Source organism: Molossus molossus, unplaced genomic scaffold (genome assembly GCF_014108415.1).
Source record: "Molossus molossus isolate mMolMol1 unplaced genomic scaffold, mMolMol1.p scaffold_m16_p_12, whole genome shotgun sequence".
Taxonomy (NCBI): domain Eukaryota; kingdom Metazoa; phylum Chordata; class Mammalia; order Chiroptera; family Molossidae; genus Molossus; species Molossus molossus.
The window spans coordinates 91,502,615-91,527,395 of record NW_023425347.1 but is presented as its reverse complement, the minus strand read 5'-3'; the positions used below and the strand labels follow the sequence as shown (position 1 = coordinate 91,527,395).

The window sequence follows — 24,781 nt, the reverse complement described above, 5'->3', positions numbered from 1 at the left end:
TGGTGCCTGGTGAGCTGGAGGGGACAGCAGGCCCAGACACACAGCGCCCAGGCCACCTGAGGGACTTGGGTCTCTATCCTCGGAGCAGCAGGGAACCACCGGTGGGTGAAAGAGGGTGGGGGGGTGGGGAGACTTTGCAATGTGTGCGTAAGGACTGGACTGGACTGTTCCGGTGGGGGAGGCGGGCGGGGTAGAGCAGAGGCCGATTAGGAGCTGCCGTGCAGGTGGAGATGGTGGCGGCTTGGACGAGGATGCTGATGGCCGAAAAGGAAAGACCAGCATCCTGGATGCGTGCCAGGGCTCTTCCAGAGATAAACCCCAAACCTTAGGGGTAGGTTGGGGGAGGGTGTGGAAAAAGAGGTGCCAGGAATGACTCCCAGCCTTTTAGCCTGGCCACCTGGTGGTATCATGGCTCCCTTCACTTTGGTATCTTTTGAGGGTGCTCCTCCTCCTCCTAGTACCCCAAGTCTAGTAGGTAGATTCACTGAAATCAGAGAGGGAGGGGCCTGCGCTCTCCCAACGCCCTCCTTTTGCCAAGGCGACATGTACGGCTCGGAGGCTGCGGGTGGCGGAGGGCGGGTCAGCCCAGGAGGCCTTGTCTGTGGGGAGGATCCAGGCCGGGCGGGAGTCTGCTCCCCTCCAGCCCTGACTGCACCAACCCGCTGAGTGGATCCAGGCGGGTCTCATGACTTCAGGCCTCAGTTTCTCTCCTGCGAAATGGAATGACCCCTTCCCCTCTTGCAGTTCAGTGTTACTGTGGGTCACGGGCTGCGAAGCCCTGGGGGAAGAGGAAGAGAATGACACTCTGTCTATGGGGTCTGAAGTGAGCACACTGGGTTGGGGGTGTGGGGGCCTCTCCCCATTTCCTGCCCTCCCTGTCTCTTGCAGACCCTGAAGGCCGAGGAGCCGGCGGGATGCCTGGTCTGCTGAACCAAATGACAGGGGCAGCCCTGCCCCTCACCGCTTCTGATGTCACCTCCTTCGTCAGTGGTTACGCCCTGGGTCTGACTGCGTCCCTCACCTATGGCAACCTGGAAGCCCAGCCTTTCCAGGGTAGGGGCCCTCCTCCATATTGAATCCCCACCCCAACAGGTAGCCGATTGACATTGGGCAAGTCCAGTAACCTCTCTGTGTCTCAGTTTCCTCACCTGTAAAATGGGCACACCATTTCTGCCCAGCAGGCCTCCAACCGGGTAGCAAGTAGGGTCAGGATTGGAGCCCAGGTTTGGGCTCAGCCCTGCCAACTGCCCAGGCACTATGTAGCGTCCACAAGGCATGCCCAGCTGTGTCAAACCCTCAGGCCTCCACTTTCTCCTGGGGGCCGCGCAGAGGGAGAGGCCTCAAGACTCAGTGGAAGCCAGGAATTTCCGGCCCCAGGTGTGACTTTCCCCTGTGACTTTGGGGAAGCCACTATCCTCCTCAAAATCAGGATGTTCCTCTGCCTGTCTGGACGCCAGGGTTTGCAGGAGGAGCAATGAGGTAAATCTCGAGGAAGAACAGTGCGGAATGAAAACAGTCTGCGGACAGAATAGGAGAACAGACCAGGAATCGGTGGGTGGGGCAGTAGGGGCAGCCTTTCCACTGGAGGACAGGAGTCACGGGGATGCTGGCCTGGAAGGTGCCATGTAATGGCTGGTTGGGGCTGGTATTCTCTCTCTTTCACAGTTGATCAGGGCCTTCGAAACCCCAAGCTTCCTGTCATGGGCACTACCCTCCACACCGAAATGGATTCTGAAGCCATTTCGGTTCCCAAAAAGAACCTGTGGGAAAACCTTCCTCCAAAATCTCCTGGGCAGAGTGAATGACCCTGTTCCTCTGTTTAAGAAATCCCAGAGCCCTGGCCGGTTTGGCTCAGCAGTTAGAGCATCAGCCTGTGGTCTAGAGAGGCCCAGGTTCGGTTCCCGCTAAGGGCACGTACCTCGGTTGCAGTTTGTCCCCGGCCCTGGTTGGTCATGCGGGTGGCAGCCACTCGATGTGTCCCTTTCACGTTATGTTTCTCTCTCTCTCCCTCCCACTCTATCTGAATAAAAAATGGAAAAAAACCTCCTAGGGTGAGGATAAAAAAAAAAAAAAAGAAATGCAGATCTAGGCCCTGCCCCAGAACTACTGAATCAGAATCTGCATTTTAACAAGACACCCCCCTATCCATCCCCCCGCCGATGATTTGTGTGCTCTGAAAGTCTGAGAAGCACTAGGTATAAAAATGTGGGCACACAGCTTAATAAATGGTGGCTATTTTTATAATTTTCATGATGACCCTATGAGTTGAGCTCTGTTGTCCTCCTTTTACAGATGGGGCTGGGAGACTTAGAGAAGCTAAATGTCTTATCCAAGGTCACCAGGCTCAGAGAGGTGACAGGGCCCAGATTCAAACCCTATTTCCCCCAACGCCCAGCTCCTGGGAGCCATGGAGAGCATGTTCACACAACAGATCACATAAAGTGCGGTGTCTACTCTCCCTTGAGGAGTCAGAGGTCCTGGCCTCTCGGGCCTGCAGAGGACGGGCTGGCACGGAGCCGCTGTGCCTTGTCCAGTGGCCCCGCGGCTCACAGCCTGCCTGCTGCCCCCGACCCCGCCTGGCCGCAGAGCCCCGAGGTCCCAGCCCGAGTCCTCTGGCATCTTCTGAGTGGCAGTGAGTACCATCCAATATCTGGCAGGCCTAGGCTTGGGCTCCTTCCCAGTGTGGGGAGTGCAGAGTGGGGCTGGGGCACCCCATGATGCCAGGCTCTGCTCCGGCAGGCCTCTTCGTGTACCCACTAGACGAGTACACCGCGGTGATCGGCTTTGAGGCAGTCATCGCTGACCGGGTCATAACGGTACAGATCAAGGACAAAGCCAAGATGGAGAGTGGCCACTTCAATGCCACCCACATTCGAGCCACAACTGTCACAGGTAAGGAGGCCAGAAGGGCTGGGGCAGAGCTGGGGCAGAGTCTCAGGCAGACTGAAAAGCCAGCAATGGGATAGAGTAGAGAGAGCACTGAACTAGGAGTCAGGCACCCTGTGTGCCTTTGGGCCAGTGATCAGCATCTCTGAACCTCACCTTACTGTCTGTCAAATAGAGGGAATCTCGCCTGGTCTCATCTTGAAAGCACAGTGAGGATCAGAAGATGCAACAGAAGGATTTCAAAGGTATCTGATCTGTACAGAACAGAATAGATGTCGTTTAAGTTCAGAGGTTATAGAATGAGTCACACCTGGGTCTGACTCTTTATTCTGGTGCTTGCAAGTGGTGTGAGCTTAGATAAGAAATTAAAATTATCCATAAAATAAAGCTAATAATTATACACACCCAAAGCTCAACAGAGAACATGTATACTAAGCACTCATCACAGTGCCTGGTACAGACTAACTACTCAAATTGTGGTTACTCATGCCTGTTTTTGAGGATTCTGAGGCTCAGAGAGGGTGAGTGACTGGCCCAAGGTCACACAGCATGTTCGTGGCAGAAGCAGGACTTGAATCCAGACCAAATATTATTTATGTAAGAGATTCTCACCATTGGATCTATGATTGAAGTGATGTTTGTTCATCTGATTACTAAGACATTCAAGAATATTTTGATGGGCACTCACCACGTATAAGACGCAAAGTTGCCCTCAAGCTGTTATGACCACTCACGGCCTGGAAGAATAGCCAGAAATAACCAAAAGAGCAGGTGGAAAGTGACCAAAAGAGGTCTAGACAATGTCAGAGGAAGAAAAGAGGGCACAGACTGGGGGCCAGGGAAGTGCTATAGATGGATGGGTAAGACTAGCTAAGGAGGGGTGGGGGATGGGCCTTTCAGATAAAAGGACAGAGCAAGAGCAAAAGCATAGGTCCTGGGGGGAGGGGTGCTTGATTGCGATTCTTGTGGGGATGTGGAATTTACGGATGGAGATGTGACCCTCTGCTGGGGTTCTGTGGGTCTAAGTTGCCCAGTCCCAGCAGGATACAAGTCCACAGGCCTGGCGTCAGACTCATGCAGATCCAGGTCCTGGTTCAACATGTTAGTTATTTGCTGAGGAACTTGGCCAAGTCACAACCCTGTGCTGAGCCTGTTTTCCCATCAGCGAAATGGGCTACTCAGACCCACTGCAGAGCAAGCTTAGAGGGGACTAGATATAACACATGACCGCTGCTGACTCCAGGCCTGGCACTTAGGAAACATTCTGCGAAGGGGGGTTCCCGCCATCCCTCCTTCCTGCACACTGGAAACGGTGGTTTTGGATGAGGATCTGGAGCGAATCCTGTTCGTGGTCAACCTGGGGACCATCGCCCCGATGGAGAATGTCAAGGTCTTCATCAGCACCTCCTCGGAGCTCCCGACGCTGCCCAGCGGGGCCGTGCGGGTCCTGCTGCCTGCTGTCTGCGCCCCAACCATCCCCCAGTTCTGTACCGAGAGCACCGGCCCCTCCAACCAGCAGGCCGAAGGGTAAGGAGCCCCTGCCTGGACAAGGGGACAAGGGCCAGCGTCTCGGGTGGGCAGCAAGGAGTATGTGGGTGTTCAGGGTATGCAGGGCAGCGGAGACAGAGTGGGAGGTGAGGCTCAGAGCTAGAGGCCACCCCCCAGACAATTGCTCCTCCCTGGCTCACTTTGAGAGCACTTAACATCTCCCTGAAATGCCTTGGAATGGCACGGGCCAGAAGTTCTGGAATTGGAACAGCCCGGAATTAGAATTTCCAGGCTTTATTCTTTAATGCACTTAAGACAGAGTTGAGTGTTAAGGATCCAAATCATCATGGTCCCTGCCTTTTTAGAACTCAATGGGAGAGGCCACTATCCAATTAGTTATGTGAAAAGTACAATGAAGGAAACATTCATTGGACTAAGAGTATAAAAGAGGGGCCTAACCTGGGGTCCTGGGGCCAGTCCAGGCCTCCCTGAAGAGTGATATTTCAGCTGAGAGCTCAGTGATGAGGCGGATGTAGGCACAGAAAGGAGCATTCCTGTAGGTGAGAACAGCAGGAGCAAAGGCCCTGAGGCAGCAGGCCAGGATAGCTACAGCAGGCAAGCGAGTGAAGGAGAGAGGTCAGAGGGCTGGTGCAGAGTCAGACCATGTAGGACCTGGAGGCCACAACAGAGAAGCTGGAGACACAGCCCGTCTCAGCCCAGGGGACACCAGCTTGCATGTTGCCTCTGCATTTGAGGGGCAGGACCTGGTGGAGCTGGGGACATGCACAACTTTGGCAGATGAAGGAACAAGAGGCCTGGGGGGCCCCGGTGCCCCTGAGAGGCCCCAGGAAGCTCATTCCTGCCATCCCAGCAGGTAGTTTTAGGGGTGCTCATGGGAGAGGCCTGCAGCAAATGCCCAAGGGTGAGGAGAGAAGGAGGTGTGTTCAGTGCTGGTGAAAGAGGAACTGGGGACAGCCACCATGCACAGCAGCCTTGCCGTGCTCAGTCGTGCCCTCTGACCCAGGGGTCCCAGAGGAATCCTGTCATAAGTTCGAAAAGGGGACACGGACGAGGATCTTCGTGGTGGTGGTACCCGTGGACACGGGAGGAGAACAAATAAGTACAATATAAAATACCTGCACAATAAAGCAGGTGCCCCCGATATGTATGACAGGGACCATGTAGCAGCAAAGACTTTGCTATGCAGACTTGGACAGAGCTTAGAAACACCATGTTGAGTGAAAATAAAAGGAAGTGAATGAAATTCATAATAGAATGTAATCTCTTCCACTTAAAATGCATTCACAACCACGTGCCACCGTGGATATGTGCATATTAAGGACATACATCAAAGACCTCAGAGGGTGTGCCTTTGGGGAGGGGAGGGAGGGACCAGGAGGGACACAGGAAGAGAGCCAGAAACTGGAGTGCTCAGCAGGGGACAGGCACTTTGCCCAGCTCTCTCCAAAAGCAACTGCGTCATTATTATCCCCATTTAATGGATGGGAAAACCAAGGCTTGTGCAAAGGCCCCCAGCTCCCTGAGACAGAGCAGGGATTCGAGAAGCGGTATGAGCTAGTCAGACAGGAGCCAGACAGACCCAGCGACGGGGCACGCTTGCCCAGTCCTGGCTGCAGGAACTTTGGCTACTTGCCTGCTCTTGCTGAGCCTCGTTTTCCCATGTGGGAAATGGGGAGACGAGGGCCTGTTGCTTTTCCCTGGGGGTTCACCGTGCAAGTGCTGTGGAGTGTGGAGCTGACCCCAGCCCAGCCCTGTGAGGCGGCGGTGCATATGTCTGAGCCCAGGCTCCCCCTGGGGTCAGGTTGAATGGCTGAATGGGCTGGGTTTCAGGGGTGCAGGACTGTCTGAGACTCACCGTCCTCTCACTCCGCACCCACTTCCACCTTGGTCCTGGCTGCCGCTCCCCTCCCCCTCCTCGCCCTCCTCCCCCTTCCCCCTGCTCCTCTCCCCCCTCCCCCTCCCAGCAGAGACAGGCACTGCTTCGGCCCCGACGCTGAGACCCTGCGCTCCTGGAACAAGCTGTGCCTGGCCACTCTCCTGGACACTGCCGTGTCCAACCCCATGGAGTACGAGTTCAGCTTCCAGCTGGAGATCCGAGGGCCCTGCCTGCTCGCAGGTGAGCGGCGCTGCCCAGACCCAACAGGCGCCAGAAAGACTCGAGGCCCTGAGTGGAGAGGGCTTCGCCGGAGCTGCCAGGAATGGAGAGGAAGGGGAGGCAGGGAAGGTGACCGGCCCGTGTGGAGCAGATCCTGAAGCACACTGAGCTCTGTGGGTCCTTGTTTCCTGCTCTCCAACTTGTGGCCCAAAGATGAACCCCTCCCAGGGACAGGTCTCGGAGCTGCCCCCTCCTCCGCCTCCATGGCTTCCTTGTTCTTGGTCCTCTCCTGGAGGTGGCACAGGTCTCGGAGCTGCCCCTCCTCCGCCTCCATGGCTTCCTTGTTCTTGGTCCTCTCCTGGAGGTGGCACAGGTCTCGGAGCTGCCCCTCCTCCGCCTCCATGGCTTCCTCGTTCTTGGTCCTCTCCTGGAGGTGGCACAGGTCTCGGAGCTGCCCCTCCTCCGCCTCCATGGCTTCCTTGTTCTTGGTCCTCTCCTGGAGGTGGCAGCACAAAGCTGCTCCCTGCTTCTCACCCTACGCAGCAGAATCCTGCCACCTGCTCCCACCCTGGAGCTGCCGGTGCCCTTGGTCCGGGGCATGTCTTGGGTACTGGACATGTAAAAGATTCCAGGTCATTCTAACATGCAGCCAGAGATGGGAGCCATGGTCCTGATAGTTCTCCTCTCGAACCCACTCGAGGTTTGAAAAGGATGTGGTTTCAGTCAAGAGCGTTTGGTCGGAGCAGCATGACATTCCAGCCTAAGAGGCATTTATGAAGTGCCCACCAGTGCAGATTTGAGCATTTCTATCTTTATGAGCCTCGATGGGGAAGCGATTCCTTTGACTCCCCCACCATGGAGCCCCATTTTGCAGATGGGGAAACTGAGGACACCTGTCCATGGTTGCACAGCAGGTCAGGAGCACTGATGGGGTTGAAGTGTCATCTCAGTGTCCCCCACCAAGCCCGTATCTCCCTCAGGGCTCCTGAGCCTATCCTGCCTTTCTGTGCCACTCAGGGGTAGAGAGTCCCACCCACGAGATTCGAGCCGATGCTGCCCCGTCCGCACCCTCCGCCAAGAGCATAATTATCACCTTGGCCAACAGGCACACCTTCGACCGGCCCGTGGAGATCCTCATCCACCCCAGCGGTACTGTGCACCAGGAGGGGCCCCTGGGATGCCTGCGGGGGCGGGGAGGTGCTGGCCCTGTGGGGCACAGACGGGCCCCCCAGTGGTCGGCCAGGGAAAGGGTAGGGGTGCGTGGCAGAGGAGAGACCAGCCTCCTAGGAAATTTGGCTCAAGCTGGTGGAGTTGAGTGTCTCCTGCCCCGGTTCTCGCTCCAGAGGCTCCAGGATCTTATCCACCCACTGGGGCATTTTTGTCCCCAGGCCAGCTGAGCAGAGGATCTTTGAAACCCAAGCTCAGTGAGGCCCTGGCAGTTCTGAACCCTCAGGGAACAACTCTTCTGTCTCTTTAAGAATTCACAAAATGTCAGGACCTGAAAAGATCAAAGCACCTGGTCCCACTCCCAGTTTACAGATGGAAAAACTGAGGCCCAGAGAGGGGCGGTGGGTCAGCCGCGGCCACTGCACGTCTGCCTTGTAGCTAAGGCGTCTTCCCGTGGCCCCAGCCCTCTTCGGGAGCCGGGCTGCGCACCCTCTTCCCACGCGGGGTCCTCCCCACTGAGGACCCCGCCCCAAGCCAAGGCCCCTGACTGACCCTCACACTCGCACCGGTGCCAAAAGTTGCTCTCGTCCCTGCAGAGCCCCACATGCCACATGTCCTGATGGAGAAAGGGGACATGACCGCAGGCGAGTTTGAGCAGCACCTGAAGGGGAAAGCAGACTTCATCAAAGGGATGAAGAAGGACGGCAGTGTGGGGCGGAAGGTGAGGGTGTCTCAAGGACAGGCGGGGCGGCAGAACCAGGTTGGCACTGGGGACTCAGTCTTCACTGGACCAGTGAGGAGACGGAGCCCGGGTGGGGGTTGGGTGACTTGCCGGAGCTCACACAGTAAGCGGGTGGCAGATCCTTGTCCCTGTTTCCCTGGGTTCTCTGGGACACGGCGGGCAGAGGCAAATGGGCTCACGTAAACTGTGAGGGCGGAGCAGGGAAGCCAGACACAGACCTTCCCTCCGCCACCCTTCCCTCCACCACCCTCCCCTCCACCATCCTCCCCTCCACTACCCTCCCCTCCACCACCCTCTTCTCCAGAAGCAAAAGGGTAAGAGACCTTCAGCAGAGGGGCTGGATGGGAAGAAACGATAGGAGACGGAGCCGACAACTACAGATTGTACCAGACCTGCTCTGGCCAGTTTGGCTCAGTGGTTAGAGCATCAGCCCGTGGACCAAAGGGTCGTGGGTTCAATTCCCGGTCAAGGGCATGTACTTGGGTTACAGGTTCGATCCCCGGCCCTGGTCAGGGTCATGCGGGAGGCAACCAATAGATGTGTCTCCCTCCCTCTTCCACTCTGTCTAAAAACCAATGGAAAAATACCCTCCAGTGAGGATTAACAACAACAACAAAACTGGGCCAGCCCGGCAGCCCGGCAGCCTCTGTCCTGCTCACGGCCCTGCTGCCAAGCTGGCTCCTGAATGCCAGGACGGGTTTAAGGACGACCCACTTCTTTTAATTGTCTCCCCTTTTTGGATGAGAAAACTGAGGTTGTGCACCCCAAAACCACTGGCGACCTGGGGAAAGATGACCCTTCTCTTGGGAGTTGGCAACTGAGCATTTAGACCCGATGGGCAGGCAGTGAGGGGTTAGGAGCCGCCCCTTTCCTGGTGGCCAGACTGGCAGAAGTTGGTAGCGGCTGAGGAGTGTGCAGGGCCGTGTAGACAGCTTCCTGCTCGCCCCCCACTGGAAGCACCTGTTTGGTGGGGGTCAGGAGGCTGTCCAAGGGAAGGAGTAGATGGCTCAGTGCCCATCATCACCACGTCACAGACCCACTGGAAATGCCTGCTCTCCCTTCCCCGCTGAGTCCCTTGGGAGAAGAGGCTGAGCCGGGTTCTCAGAGTGGGGGAGGCAACGCCGGTGGTGCTACTGAGCTCTGAGCGCTGCAGCCCGTGGACAGTGTCGGGTGGGGGAAGCAATGGGCGTCCCAGGCTGAGGCTGGGTCTCCTGCCTACCACGCCATAAATCAATTAGCTCTGGGACCACTGAAGCAAATGAGAATTAATTTGCCACCTTAGGTTGGTTGTGCAAATACCTTGTATTCTCACGAGCTCCAGGGATGACAGCGATCAGCCTGAAGCTGCGAAGAAGTGATGAGTTTATTGTAATGAGATGATGGCAGCTTGAGGGGCCATTGAGAATCCTGAGCCGGGGCCTCCTCCCTGAGAGGCCACCTCAGGAGATGCTCTTCTCCCCGGCAGATGTGGCTGTTACTGCCCTGGGCTCTGTCATCAAAAGAGCCAGGCGGGGCAGTGGCTCTGGGCAAAGGGGCTCTATGCGGAGGGAAAGTGTGACCCTTCTCCAGGGAGGGAGGCGGGCATCCGGAGGGCGAACATCGATCAGAAAGAGTGGGTGGAACAAGCTGTCATTTAGCAAAGAGGGAGCAAATGACACAGAGAAAGACACCATGTAGAAGACATGACGATGCAGTGAGAAGCAGAGACAAATAGAGACAGAGACTGAAAAACAAGAACAAAAAACCACATGCACACACAGGTCGGTGGCAGACAGACTCACACAGATTCCTTCTCTCGCTTGTTCATTCAACGAACACTACGTGCCCAGTAGATGTCGGGCTCTGTTCCAGGCACTGAGGAGGCCACACTGCAAATGACACACCCTTGTCCTCGTGGAGCTTATGTTCGCGCACAGGGAGACAGACAGGAAGTAAACAAACGAGCAGCGTCCGTTGGGAGAGGGCTGGGGATGATGCAGTGATGAGTGACGAGCACTGGCCGCTGCTTAGCCAGGTGTCTAGGAAAAGCTTCCCCGAGAACGAGACCTGTGGACGGTGAAGAACTGGAAGCAGAACAGTGGTGACGTGTTTGGGAAACAGTGTGGGAGAGATGTAGAGAGCAGAGCGGGCAAAGATGAGGTGGACAGGCAGGCAGGGGTTAGGCCAGGCGGCTTCACGAGCCGTGGTGCAAGGTACGAGGGGAAGTCATTGCTTACGCGAGAGAATGCCAAGACCGACCGCGCGGCCTGCTCTCTGGAGAATGGACCGGGAAGCAAAAGTGGAGGAAAGAGGCGAGGAAGAGGCTGTTGCATGGGCCCAGGCAAGAGAGAGAGTGTCCTGAACTCGGGTGTGGCTGTGGAGACAGGAAAGAGGACACGCGTAGGACGTGTTGAAGCTGCAGGAGGGGCGATCCTTTGCTGGAGGTGTGGGTGTGTGGGGTGAGAGAAAGACAGGAAGCATCGACAACTCCTCCATCTCTGGTCTGAACACCATGGTGGGTGATAATGTCATCTACTGAGTTGGGGAAGGGATTCAAACAGACAGAAACTGAAAGAGAGACACAAAGAGACATGTTCACCCAGAGACAGTCAGATAAAGAGACAGGAAGAGGGCACGTCAGGATGGAGAGAGAGAAAGGAAATGAGATTGATATGGAGTGAGTGGGAGAGTCAAGGAGGGGGCTCAGCATCATGTCAGCCAAGAGAACACATGAAAAGGCAAAGAGCAACGGCGCTGTTCTTCCTGTGTCTACCGGGCCCGCCTCTGCACCAGGCTCTGTGTTAAGGCCTCGAGATGCAGAAGAAACTCGGGCATGACCTACCTTCAAGTAACACACAAGCGAGAGGGGAGGCAGAGATCTGAGCATAAAGTTGCAGTGTGAGTGTGCCTGGGCCCCATGACAACCAGCAGCAGTGATGCTTAGGGACAATGACTGCCGGGCAGCGGGCTTCACAAGCATAGCATTGATTCTGTGCAACTTGGAAGACATATGGTCCTGTCCTTATTTCATAGACGAGGAAACTAAGTAACTGAGTCCACATGGAAGATGGGGGCAGGTTTTCCCAAAAGGTAAAATTTAAAGAATGAGTAGAAACTTATCAGGGGGAGAGAGTCAGTCAACCGGGGAAGCCAAGGTCACAGCCAAGATAAGCCTGAGAGTAGCTCATACACTGAGTGTGAAAGAGAAAGAAACCGCTGTTCACCCGAAGGCCTGCACATGTGCCAGGGCTTCCCCTTCGTGTGCCAGCCCAGTTTATCCTCGTAACCGCCCTGAGACAGGAACATTGTTTGCCTCGTTTTTACTAATGAAGAAACAGGCCTGGAGGAGGGACTTGTTCAAGATCACACAGCTGGACGGTGACAGGACCGGGATTCGAACCCAGGTCTTCTGCCTCCTAAGTCCATGTTTGCTGTTGCAGCCTGTGAAAGTCTAGCAAAGGGGGGAGCCAGGTGTAGTCGACCCGGAAGCCTCTCATGCAGAGCAGGGTGGGATCTTGACAAGGCTTGGAGAGTAATGGGAGACCGTGTGCGCTGCACCCTGGGAAACCCAAGTGAGAGTCTTTCTTCTCCCCCAGACAGAAATCATCCGGAAGCGCCTCCACAAGGACCTTCCCCACCATTCTGTCGTCATGCTCAACTTCTGCCCCGACCTCCAGTCAGTCCAGCCGCACCTGAGGAAGACCCACGGCGAGTTTATCTTCCTCGTCGACAGGAGCAGCAGCATGAGTGGGACCAACATCCACCGGGTCAAGGTACCAGTCAGAGGTCCCCTCCCCCAGGGTCCCGTGCCCCACACCACCTTCATCAGCACTCTCGGGTCCAAGAAGCCCCCTCCCACACCTGAACCACTCTCCATGACCACGAAAAACAACAACTTTTAAAAACCAGTTTGAACAGCCCTGGCCGGTTTGGCTCAGCGGTTAGAGCATCGGCCTGCGGTCTGGAGAGACCCGGGTTCGGTTCCCGCTAAGGGCATGTACCTGGTTGGTTGTGCGGGTGGCGGCCACTCGATGTGCCTCTTTCACGTCGATGTTTCTCTCTCTCTCTCTCTCCTCCTCTCTCTCCCTCCCACTCTATCTGTGCAAAAAATGGAAAAATGTCCTCGGGTGAGGATAAAAAAAAAAAAAAAACAGTTTGAACAGAGACACCTAAACTCAATGTGCTCCCAAAGTAAAACCTGAAGTGGTGGGAGCAGAGGCAGAACTATGGTCCATTTGCAAAGGATGAAGGTATCAACATCTTTCCTCAACATTCTACAACTCTTGTTGAATGCTTGCTCAGGCTAAAACACCCCTTTAGGTACTGAGTGGAGAGGGGTACAGCTGGATGTTGAATCCAGACAATAATCCTATGAGGTTAGTCCTGTTGCCACCATTTTCCAAAGGGATAGTCTCATCCTGAGAGTTTCAGCAACCTAACCAAGGTCACACGGCTAGTGTGGTCTAAGATTAAACCCATGTCTGTCTGACTGTCCCTATGATCTGACAGCAGAGATTCACTGGACGTGGCCCCTGCCATCAAGGAATGTGTAGAATCCAGTAGAAAAGATTTGTTCTTTGTCTTGTTTTTTTAAATGCCTAATATGTGCAAAATTCTGTGCTTGGCCATCTGGAAGGACAGCAGGATGTAGACTCAGTTCTGGCCCTCAAGGAACTGACAGTCACGAGGGGCACAGACCCGCTAGCCAGTCGTGCCTGGAGCATGGCCCCCTGCTGTGAAGAGTTCTGATGAAGGCAAAGACAGTAATAAACCTCCCCCAAACATCCGGGAGTATTTCCTCTGCCTCAGGAGATTAGCCGCCACAATTTTGGCATTATCTAATGTTCCCTTGTATTTTTAGTTGTGCAGATGTCTGTCTCCTCCTCTGGAGTTAGGAACTCATTGAGGGAAAGAACCAGATCTTTCTTCATTTCTCTTTCCCCGTGGGGCCTCGCTCTGTGTTTAGGCATAAAAAGCCCTCCGTTGAGGTTCATTGAACTGGGCTCAGGAGAACAGGGATGAGGGAGCAGGATGGGAGAGGGTTCTGTTGCCACCTGAAATGTCACTCCTTCCCCAGTTTGTGCCTGGAGCAAACTTTGTTATCCTGTTGGATAAGCAAGGGGGGGGGGGGAGGCTAGGTGGGATTTGTGATAACAGCTAACTCTTCAGTCTTGCCATGACTGGGTTTTGTCTTGAAACATGAGAGAGTAATTATAAATGGGACCCAAGTTTCTGTTTGAGGCCTATTGATTCTGGGATGTAGGACTGGTTTGTACCTTCTCCCCATCCCTGCCCACCATCAAAAACAAATGTTGGAGTGGGGAGCTGTCCACAGTGCTGGAGTGCTGAAGCACAGTCCAGGGCCCATGTGTATTTGTTCCAAAGGTGTACCAATCTGTGAGATCTCTCCACAGTTATTCTAAGTATCACAAGATCCTTAAACATCCCTTAGAGGGCATTTGATCCATTTCTCTGCCTGTTTTCAGGTAAAAAAAACCAAACGAGTCACCAAGAAGCTGTTTTTCCCAACGTCAGTGTGAGTGAGGGAGCCTAGCCTTCCACAGCCTGGTGCAGTGCTCATTTCCTTACACTGCTGATTAGGAATTATACATACTCATCCTCTATGAAAAGTTCTCTTTTCTGATTATGTCATTTCTGCTGCATGGCATAGTGAAGAGAAATACCTGGGTTCCAGGATCAATTCTGTCACCTACTTGCTATGTGGCTTTGGGTAAATGACTCTCATATTTATACTTTATGTAAAATGAGAAGGTAGGATTAATACAGGAAAGACAAACATATGTCTGTCAGACGTCCCTCTGTTCCCCTCTCCCTAGCCCAGATAGACATCAATAATTAACTATGACTTTATTTTCACACTGAATCTGGACTCAGACTGCTCATCTTGGTGTTCCAGGCCATTACTATCAGTTCTGTGGAATCGGTTCACGAGTGGAAATCCATTTCCTGAGCCAAAGACCTTTCCAACCTTGACATTCCAGAATTCTCTGACAACTTCCTCCAGGCCCCTCTCAGTCTCTTTCCCCTTGGAATCTTCCTTGCTCACTTTTAGAGTTCAGCTCACTGACCTCAAGGTCACCCGCTCACAAATGGCTTTGCATTGGCGCAGTCCATTCTGCTGCAAGTCCCCCTTTTTATAAAAAGGCACAGAAATTGCTCAGGCCACACACTGCTTTCCCCACTGACAATGAGGCCATTGGGGGGTTGCTTGCATCATTAATCGTGGCCCATTAGGTTGAAGTTTTAGGGAAAACTGGGCTTAGGGAGGTAGGAGAGAATACAAATCCAAACAGCCACGCCGAAGGGGAAAGTTCAACCAATTTAATTTCCTGCAGCTGGCCCCATTCTTCAGCTGCCACTTTCTGCCAAAAACATGGCTTTGAAAATTCTAATAGGTGCGAGCAGAGACGATCTGTATGGATCAGCGGCGTCTCCCACAAGCAAGGATCTACATTAGAAGCTAATGAAAAAATAAGCAGATACGGACTTCTTTCACAGAGAAGCAAAATGTATTGACACAGGCAACAAAGAGAGACAAAGAGGACATTAACGTTAATGCTTGATGTTAGTGTTGACAGAGGGGGTGGGAGAGGGCTGCAGGTCCTTATGTGCGGAAGATGCCAGAATCCACTTACAGCTGTTTGCTTCTAGAGTCTGCAGCGGAACAGTTTGTTTCCCTGAAGCCACGCCGAGATCCTTGGACTGCCATCAATAAACTACACGGGCATGAGGGAGAGCCCGCCCCCCGCCCCCCAGTCCTGAGCTCTGTGCCAAGGCAGAGCCAATGTGAACAAAGAGCTCGGAGCTATGTGTTGTTTTTTTAAAGCTTCGCCTTTTTAAAAAGAATTTTTAACTTTAAATGGATTTTTAGAGAGAAGAAGGAGAAAGGAGAGAAAGAGAAACATCCATGTGAACAAAACATTGATCAACTGCCTCCTGCATGCCCCCTACCAGGGAATGAGCCCACAACCCAGGCAAGTGCCCTGACTGGAAATGGACCCAACAACCCTTTGGTGCTCAACCAACTGAGCCACATAGGCCAGGGCTCAGAGCTGTTTTGAAAGCCTCTGTCCTGTTCTTAGATTTTGTGATCCAACACATTTCTTAACCCTCTGAGCCTCAGTTTCTTTATCTGTAAAATAGAGGTATTAATATTAATATGTATTAATATGTTATTTTGGGTAGACAAAAATAACCATTTGCTGACTGCTTACTATGTGCCAGGCTGAGGCTCAGAAGACTGACATAATTAACCCAAGGTCAAGTTAGCAATGGCAAATGTAAGATGGAAACCCAAATATGTTTAACATCAAAGTGAATCTTCTTAACCACTCTTGTAGAGATTAAATGAGATAGTTAATATAAAGTGTTTAGCAGTGTTTGACATACAGTAATTGCTTGATATGTATCATTGCCTTGTATCATCATTTCCCTCTTGTCATCTCCTCCACCTTTCTTCTTTGTCACTGTTGTTTCCAATATCCCTTTATCAAGCTCTCCTGGTGTCACATAGCTAAATAGGTTAAGACTATAATGTTCACAGACTTTGGAGGCAAAGTGACTCGTGCCCAAGGCCTGGCTCCACCGTTTACTCTCTGAATGCTCACCAACAAGCCGTTCGCCTCTCTGTGCCTCAGTGTTCTCCTGTATGAAATGGGGATAGTATTGTGTCGGCTTCAAGGGTTATTATGAAGATTTTACGAGGTAGTGTGGGTAAAGTACATCCTGATAATTCAACAAACGTGACCTAAAGAGACTGTCCCAAAGTGATTCGTCCCTAGTTCATGATAATTGGGGTGAATTCTGCTACAAAGACCCTGGATGAGAGCCAGAAGCCTGTCCCATCACCAGAGCGGCATGGACCAGGCCACACGCCTCCCTTCGACATTGGTTTTGTCTTGGCAGAAGGGAGAGGGCGCGCCATGCTCTCCCTGCCTCTCAGGGTCAGCAGGAGGCGCGATGAACTGGCGAGTCATAATAGAATGCCTTTGAAAGCCAGGCTTGCTGTACGGATGAGGGATTTTATGAGATGGCTTCAGTCCAGCCTCAGCTCGGCATCAGCAGATCCCTCGATCTGGGGAGAAAGGGCGATGCCGGGTGCAGACGGGGGTAACAGGTCCTCCTGGAGACAGAGTCTGTGCTGGGACAATAACACCGGTGTGTGGTGGCAGAAGTCATAACCCCCTTCCCAGTCCTGAAAACCTCTTTCTTGCTCACCAGGATGCCATGCTGGTGGCTCTCAAGAGCCTCATGCCAGCCTGCCTCTTCAATGTCATTGGGTTCGGATCCACATTTAAGACCCTCTTTCCTTCCAGCCAGACCTACAACGAGGTAAGGAAGGGCAGGGCTGGCCCAGGAGGGGTGGTGAGGGGCAGAGGAAAGGAAGGAAAAAGAAAGAGGAGGCCTGCTCAGAAGCTGCCCCCCACTGCGGACCAGGGTGACATCCAGGACAAAGCACTAAATAGAAGCTAACTGTACAGGCAGTTTTCTGACACCTCGGCCTCCGACATCCTCCTCTTGCAAATAAAGAACATGTTGGGCAAAGTATGGGTGTGCAGAGAGAAGGGGTGCAGGGAGGGGAAACGGGATACCTAGCCAGGCCTGCCACTCACTGAAGCCTCTGCCTTGCGAGGACAATGGATGCAGGCAAGGTTGAACTGAAGAAGTGAACAGGAAGCGGTAGCGGAGTGAGTGGGTGGTAAGTGAGCTAAGAATGGGACTCACGAGGCTCGAGCTACAGTTTTAAACAATAGAACTGTGGCCCAGCAGCATGTTCAAAATGGCAGCATCTTACCCAGGTCTAGGACTAGGGAGGGGGGGAGGGAGGGAGGGAGGGAGGGAGGGAGGGGAGATGGACTTAGGGGTCACTTTTCAATTTAAAATAGCTTATTGGTTTTTAAAATACAAAAATAATATATGTTGATTATCCCACAATTTTTAACGCTGAATAATCCAAAAGAAAAAGTTTTAAATCTCTCGTGATCCCCTCAGTCAAAGAAACAAACGGAGAAACAATGTTAAGAGCTTAGAATAAATCCCTTCAGACTTTGTTCTGTGCATTTACACACACTTTCAATAACGATAGGGTTAGGTCTTCGGGAAACAACTTTTCTAACACAACAACCTATCATGGCATATTTTCATGCTACTGAGTATAAATCTGCAGCACAAGTCTAACGGCTGCCTAGTATTTCACTACACGGACAGGCTGTGACTTGTTTACCTAAACCCCGACAGTTGGGCGCTGAAGTGGTTTCCATTTTTTTGCTACCTACTGTCTTTGTATCAAAGACTTCACATATATCCTTCATGGTGCCCTTGGGATACATTTCTAGTTTTGCTGGTTCAAAAGTACATATACACTTCGACTTTTGACATGGGCCATCGCTCCAAGCATGGATGTTGGAAGAACATCTCCCCGAGTCAGAAGCAGAAGGACACCTGATGTCCAGTGAGAATCTGTCCTTGCTGCAGGGACATCCATCCGATGCCAATGATCCTTGGGCAGAAAGGACAATGATAAGTTAATGCCGGGAATGGTAGTGTGCCAGGCAGTGGTGGAGGTGTAATTGGGCAGAACCATGTCAAATAAGTGGTCACCTATTCTTCCTGTGCGTGGGGCAGAGATGAAATTGGGAACAGGACTCAGCTCTAGCGAGGTTGAACTATTATCCACGGCAGTGATTTTCAACCCGTGAGCTGCACGAATTTTTAGAACATGCAATGCCTGACTATTTGGTCAGGGGCACTGACCTCTTTGCCCTTAGAATGTCAAACAAAAAAATGACAACAACCAATAAAACAATAGCCGTCCACTGTGAATGAATCAAAATTATACCTATTTTTGTTGTTGTTGTTAGAGCTTCAAAAAAATATGTATTTTTGGTATGCCACCGAATTTTAGTAATTAGTTTATGTGCCATGGGATGAAAGAAGCTGAAAATTGCTGATCCAGGGAAACCAAAGACGCATCCCTCAGGGGGCTCGGAGTCTCCGGCCAGTGGGGACCCTGGGAGCTATCTCCCCTGCTTGGGGGCCTTTCCTGCAGGAGACCTTGGCCATGGCCTGTGATAACATTCAGAGGATGCGGGCTGACATGGGTGGCACCAATGTCCTCTCCCCGCTCAAGTGGGTCATCCGGCAGCCAGTGCACCGAGGCCACCCGCGGCTTCTCTTCGTGATCACCGACAGTGCGGTCAGCAACACCGGGAAGGTGCTGGAGCTGCTGCGGAGCCACGCCTTCTCCACCAGGTGGGCACCTGCAGGCCTGGCCCTGGGCCGCCCTGGGCTGCCCTGGGCGGGGGTTCCAGGGCCCCAGGGAAAATGCCAGGAGAGGAAAGAACCCCATAGTGCTTCGCCTCCAGAGCGGTGTGGCTGACTTCAGAGTTCGCCTTTCCCCCTCGAAAGTTCCGGAGGGATGAGCTGTCCCCACCTCTGCTCCAGGGAGCAGCCCACGTAGGAAAGGCCCCTCCCGCGGCTGCGTGGAAGTTGCGGCTGCGTGGAAGTTGCGGCTGCGTGGAAGTTGCGGCCGTGTGCGCGAGTGAATGCCCACGGTGGCCCTCTTCCCCGCCCTCTGCCTGAGGGCCGCTCGTGAGACAGCTCTGCGGGGCCACGCACTGTCCCTTCCCCATGGGGGCACAGAGGGGCAGAGAGGATGGGAAGCAGCAGCCTCTCCGCCCCTTCCCCCAGGTGCTATAGCTTTGGAATCGGACCCAACGTCTGCCACAGGCTGGTGAAGGGGCTGGCAAATGTGTCCAAGGGCAGCGCTGAGTTCCTGGTGGAGGGGGAGCGGCTGCAACCTAAGGTAGGTGGAAGGGCCCGGTCCCCCTGCTGCCGGCACCTCCGGGGCTGGGCATGCACAGCTCTGTGGCGGAGCTAGGATTTCACCGGCCACACGGCTCCCCAGTGAGAATCCGAGGCGGACGCCACAAAGCCGGCAACTCAGGAAGCTCATTCGGGACACCAGGTCCCTGGTCTCCAGGCACTGGGTCACGAGCCATCCATTGGCTGGGCGGGATGGGCTCCTGGGGGAGTCACCGCCTTGGTGCATTTGGGGTCACTTCTGGCCACGTTCCTGATGGGACAAAGGTGGCTCAGAGAGATCTAAAGGGTCCAGAAATCAAGGAGATTTTAGTCTTTTCTCCATTTCCTGCACACGGGGCACAATAACCCACCCCTAGAAAACCCGTGTCAGCCCAGGACCCAGAGACAGCTGGAGTTCGAGTGCAAGCATCTGTGGGAGGATAATGTCTGGGAAAGAGAGACGAGGAGGAAACAGAAAGGGAAGCTCTCGGTCCATGATGCACACGCAACCCCTGAGAAAGGACAGGAAGGAAGCAGCTTCGGGTGGGGCGGGCCTCGGACTGCGATGCAGGTCTGCCAAGGTCTCAGCCCGCCCAGGGAGCGACGGTGGCCGTCAGGGATCTGTGTGGGGCTGGAACACCAGGCACTAGGATCCCTGCCATGCTCAGGTGTTGCCTGGGGGCTTCCAGGGACAGGTGTGGTCTGGGCTTCAAAGTTGGGGCACTGAACCTGGAGACCGTCACCTGACAGTCTCTCTCGCAGGGATATTCGAGAGAGCTCCTCTTTGACGCCAACAATCCCCAAATCATTTTTCTCCAGCCTTGCGGAACATTTCAGGAAATCCGCCTACACGATGCCAAACTATAGCTGTCATTCATCAAACCCATATCAAGTGGCAGATACTTCAAATCCAGGATCTCCGATAATCCTCCCAACTCCGCTGAGAGTTGTGGATTACTAACTCAAGTTAACAAATGGGCAAAATGAGGCCCAGGAAAGCAAACTGACTTATTCAAGATCACCATCCAGTCCATGTTTTTGACACAGACTTTCTGTGTGCCCCGGACTCGTCACGACCCTCCTCTGAGTCTTGGGTTTTCTCAGTTATTGAATGCTGAGCTTAGAGAAGATGATGGCAAAAATCTGCTCCAATGCTGACATTCGAGGAGCCTAAGAAGTGGCATGTTCACTGGTGGGCAAGCCACCCCGAGGACTCTTGTCACTTCTTCCCTGCTCACAACCCCACATGGTCATACCCACCCGGTCTTCATGCTTCCATCCGGACATACCCCTGCTCACACCCCCCCAACCTGTGTTTTGATTCTGCACACAGATGGTCAGATCCCTGAAGAAGGCCATGGCCCCCGTCCTGAGCGATGTGACCGTGGAGTGGGTCTTCCCAGAGACCACTGAAGTGCTGGTCTCTCCTGTCAGCACCAGCACCCTCTTCCCCGGAGAACGGCTGGTGGGGTATGGCATCGTGTGTGACGCCTCCTTATACACCTCCAGTTCCAGATCTGTAAGTATCTTAGAAACGCCAGGGGTCAGTGAGGGGTCCAGAAACATGCCCACCGAGCCACCCCAGCTAGCAAGCCTGCTCGAATTGGATCTGGGTTTACAGCTGTGAGGCGTAGTTGCCAGGCCGTGGACATTCGGTCCCGGTGAAGTGCGTGGGTGAACACAGCCATCTCCGTACGTGGCCCTCCGGATCCCCGCAGCAGCAGAAGGAGGGGAGCGGGGTTCAGATGCAGAGCGCTGGCTCCAACCTAGTCCCTGAATTAAAATCTCTGAGGACAAGGCCCGGGAACCTTCATTTCACGTGATCTCCCCAAAGTGATGTTGGGGAACAATTCAGTTCAGAACAACTACACTCGGGTTTCTTTCCCCAGACACTCTGGTCAGGTCATGGCTCCTTAAAGAGTCTGTGTTTTAGTTATTTGCACAGATAATTTCTTCTACGTGGTGGCAGAAGTGGGATAAAGCAGGGAGCTTCTCAAAGGGGTGGCGTTTATGCTAAGAGGTGTGAGATTTTCTGAGAAGCTATTTCTTCACTCATCCTCCCTTTTCAGTGAATCTCTGCACTTCCCCTCAAAGGATGCATCAACTTGTTTTGTTTTAATATGTTTTATTGATTTTTTTTTAGAGAGAGAGGGAGAGAGATAGAAACATCGATGAGAGATATACATCGATCGGCTGCCTCCTGCATGCCCCCCACTGGGGATGGAGCCTGCAACCCCGGGCACATGCCCTGACCGGGAATCGAACCGGCGACCTCCTCGTCCATGGGTCGATGCTCAACCACTGAGCCACACAGGCTGGGCTCAACTTGTTTTGTTTTTAAGTAGGAGTCACAAACTCAATGCCTAGAGGGTTGGGGCAGATGTAAAATGAGTAAAGTCGACTTGCTGTAAAAATGGAAGGGGCAAATGCCAAGAGGGACAGCAGTTGTCACTGAGCTCACAGAGAGGCACTGGGGAGTAGTGAGGGATATGGCGAACTGGATCGCTCACGCCCTGTCGAAACTGGGCAGCCCTTACTCAGCTCCAACCAACTGCTGCTACGCAGGAATGTGGAGTCTGTGCTGAATGTGTCTCTAGTCTTCCAAGAGAAGTTAGACTCTTATGTGGACTTTCCAGATTTTAGAATGCTGGGGAAACTCTTAGGAACCACGGTCAGTGGTGGTTCACGTGTTATGGAGAGCAGATGTTATGTTATGTGCAGAATGTTAGGTTCAACTGCAGGGAGAATATACTAAACAAAATGCTGGCCACGTCTTGGCACAATCTAAGCCCTTCTTAGAAGTTTGGGAGGCAACTGGTGATCAACAAACCACTAGAAGGGACCGTTTCTCCTGCTACTAGCAAGGCTGCTGGATAAATGGCACCCTCGTACCTTGTCGATGTAAACAGGACTGCCCTCCTAGAAAGCAATCTAAAAATAATGACTGAAACTAGAAAGACATCAGTTTTGAACCCAGAAATCCCTCCTAAAGATCTAACACACAGAAATAAAAGTGATATTATGGAGTTACAGCCAAGGATTTATTGTAGCAATTTTTATGATGGCAAAAATACATGGCCATGTCCTGATGCCACCCCTCTCTCTCAAAATGTTGTTTGATGTTACATGAAGCAGGAAAATATTGTGAAAGACATGGTTACAGATGATTTCACAGCAAGAATATGAATTTCTCATCAAACTTAATTATTCAGAGGGGGGACAGCAATTTGTACACCTGAACTGGTCAGTTAGGTTTCTAATTTTCTTTTGTAAATTCCAGCATTTCGTATACCTCTCTTTCTTTCTTCCTTCCTTTTTCTTTTATTCTTTCTTTTAAAGAGAGGAAGGGGGGGGAGAGAGAGAGAGAGAGAGAGAGAGAGAGAGAGAGAGAGAGATTTGTTGTTTCATTTATTTATGCATTTGTTGGTTGATCTTTGTATGTGCCCTGTCCTGGAATCGAACCCACAACCTTTTGGTTTACAGAACCTGGTCAGGTTCACATATTTGTTTTGTTTTTGTTGTTGTTGTTATATATAACTTTTCTTTCTCTTTATTGATTTTAGAGAGAGAGGAAGGGAGAGGGAGAGAGAGATAGAAACATCAATGAGAGAGAACATCAATTGGCCGCCTCCTGCATGCCCCCCGCTGGGGGTTTGTTTTCATTGAACTAACTTTTTTTTTTTTATTATCCTCACCCGAGGACATTCCCTCATCTTTTGTTTAGATAGAGTGTGGAAGGGAGAGAGAGAGAGAGAAACATCGACGTGAAAGGGACACATCGAGTGGCTGCCACCCACACGACCCAACCAGGGCCGGGGACAAACTGCAACCGAGGTACATGCCCTTAGCGGGAACCGAACCTGGTCTCTCTGGACCGCAGGCCGACGCTCTAACTGCTGAGCCAAACCGGCCAGGGCTCATTGAACTAACTTTTTAAAGAGGTTTTCTGCTCCTTGTTTCCTTTTCTCCTTTGTCCTCTTTCCTGCGCCAGGGGATTTATACTTGGGTTGTGTGACCAGGCCTGACTTTCTGCTGAAGGGATGAAGGTTAACAGCATTTTCTCTTTGTGTGTTTTGTATCCTCTGTCATCAACTTTTATCTAGCAATGGGTGACATGTTGACTTTTTGACTGATAAAACATTAAATGTAAGTGTAAATGTAGCCACAAAGTGAGTGCTTGATAAAAAGCGGTGGTAGAATCTCGTACAGTCAAGTGTTTAAAAGAACGGTTGACGTGCAGGATGTACAAAATGTTTCAAGTGCCTGCTACATGTAAGAAATATGGTCCAGCTTTTGTAAAACAAAAATGACCCCCCCCAAAAAATATATGTGTATGTATATATTACCCCCAAAAGCCTTTATGTTTGTTTTTATCTTTACCTGAGGATATTTTTCCATTTATTTTCAGATAGAGGGGGAGGGAGAGAGAGAAACATTGATATGAGAGAGAGATTGATTGGCTTGATTGGCTGCCTCCCACACGACCCTGACCAGGGCCGGGGACCAAACCTCAACCGAGGTACATGCCCTTGACCGGCATCAAACCCAAGACTCTTTGGTCTGCAGGCTGACACTCTAGCCACTGAGCCAAATTGGCCACCGGGCCTTTATGGGGTTTTTTGTTTGTTTGTTTGTTTGTTTGTTTGTTTGTTTGTTTTCTCACCCAAGGACATTTTTTTCCATTTTTTGTTCAGATAGAGTGGGAGGGAGGGAGGGAGGGAGGGAGGGAGGGAGGGAGGGAGGGAGGAGAGAGAGAGAGAGAGAGAGAGAGAGAGAGAGAGAGAGAGAGAAACATTGACATGAAAGGGACACATCGAGTGGCTGCCACCCGCACGACCAACCAGGGCCGGGGACAAACTGCAACCAAGGTACGCCCCCTTAGCGGGAACTGAACCCAGGTCTCTCTGGACCGCAGGCTGACGCTCTAACCGCTGAGCCAAACTGGCCAGGGTTGCCTTCATGTTTTATATGTATGTTTATATTATGGAGAATGGAATGAAAAGAAGAGATGGTTCATTCTGTTCATTGTAGTTACCTATTTGGAGACAGAGTGGCATTTAGAATTGCATTTAAAATTTTTTTAATAAAGAAGATAATTAAAAATATAAACAATATAAGTGATATGCAGTCATTTCCATTCACCATCTCTTAAACAGAAGTCTGCCTAAATTCCCCAGGCAAGCAAAACACTTTGTTATTATTCCAGTTCTTCCCAGAGGGCCTGGCCACACTCACACGCTGTCCGGCTGTCCGGGGAGGTCCTTCCTGGCATGGCCCTCACTCCCAGCCCGCTCTCTCTCCCTCCTCCAGGACAAGAGGAGACGCTACAACATGCTGCACTCTCAGGAGTCCGGCAGCTCTGTCTTCTACCACTCACAGGATGAGGGGCCCGCCTCAGACAGTGCGGAGTGTGGCAAGAGCTTGGGGGCACCCCTCAACCTGAAGCAGGCCAAAGACGCCCGGTCATCCAGCGGAGACTCCCCCACCAATCCTGGTAAGTGCCGCTCTCTGTGACTCACTCGCTTCTGCAGAAGCCGTGTTGGCTGCATTTTACTGAGCACTTACTATGTGCTAAGCAC

At 52.5% G+C, this 24,781-nt stretch overlaps 1 protein-coding gene across 2 annotated transcripts in view; it reads left to right on the top strand.

Moving 5' to 3' along the window:
- The first annotated feature begins 914 nt into the window (after nucleotides 1-914).
- VWA5B1 (von Willebrand factor A domain containing 5B1) overlaps nucleotides 915-24,781 on the top strand; it is a 41,701-nt gene continuing 17,834 nt past the window's right edge. Inside the window, exons 1-12 of one of the 2 annotated variants that reach the window (XM_036257264.1) lie at nucleotides 915-1,053; nucleotides 2,740-2,892; nucleotides 4,143-4,413; nucleotides 6,360-6,511; nucleotides 7,508-7,639; nucleotides 8,254-8,378; nucleotides 11,975-12,151; nucleotides 16,620-16,730; nucleotides 18,448-18,650; nucleotides 19,089-19,203; nucleotides 20,536-20,721; nucleotides 24,513-24,696. In XM_036257264.1, the coding sequence (XP_036113157.1) occupies nucleotides 915-1,053; nucleotides 2,740-2,892; nucleotides 4,143-4,413; nucleotides 6,360-6,511; nucleotides 7,508-7,639; nucleotides 8,254-8,378; nucleotides 11,975-12,151; nucleotides 16,620-16,730; nucleotides 18,448-18,650; nucleotides 19,089-19,203; nucleotides 20,536-20,721; nucleotides 24,513-24,696 (1,948 nt within the window). Of the gene's footprint in view, nucleotides 1,054-2,739; nucleotides 2,898-4,142; nucleotides 4,414-6,359; nucleotides 6,512-7,507; nucleotides 7,640-8,253; nucleotides 8,379-11,974; nucleotides 12,152-16,619; nucleotides 16,731-18,447; nucleotides 18,651-19,088; nucleotides 19,204-20,535; nucleotides 20,722-24,512; nucleotides 24,697-24,781 lie in introns of those variants that run through there. The other variant, XM_036257265.1, reaches the window with a different exon arrangement.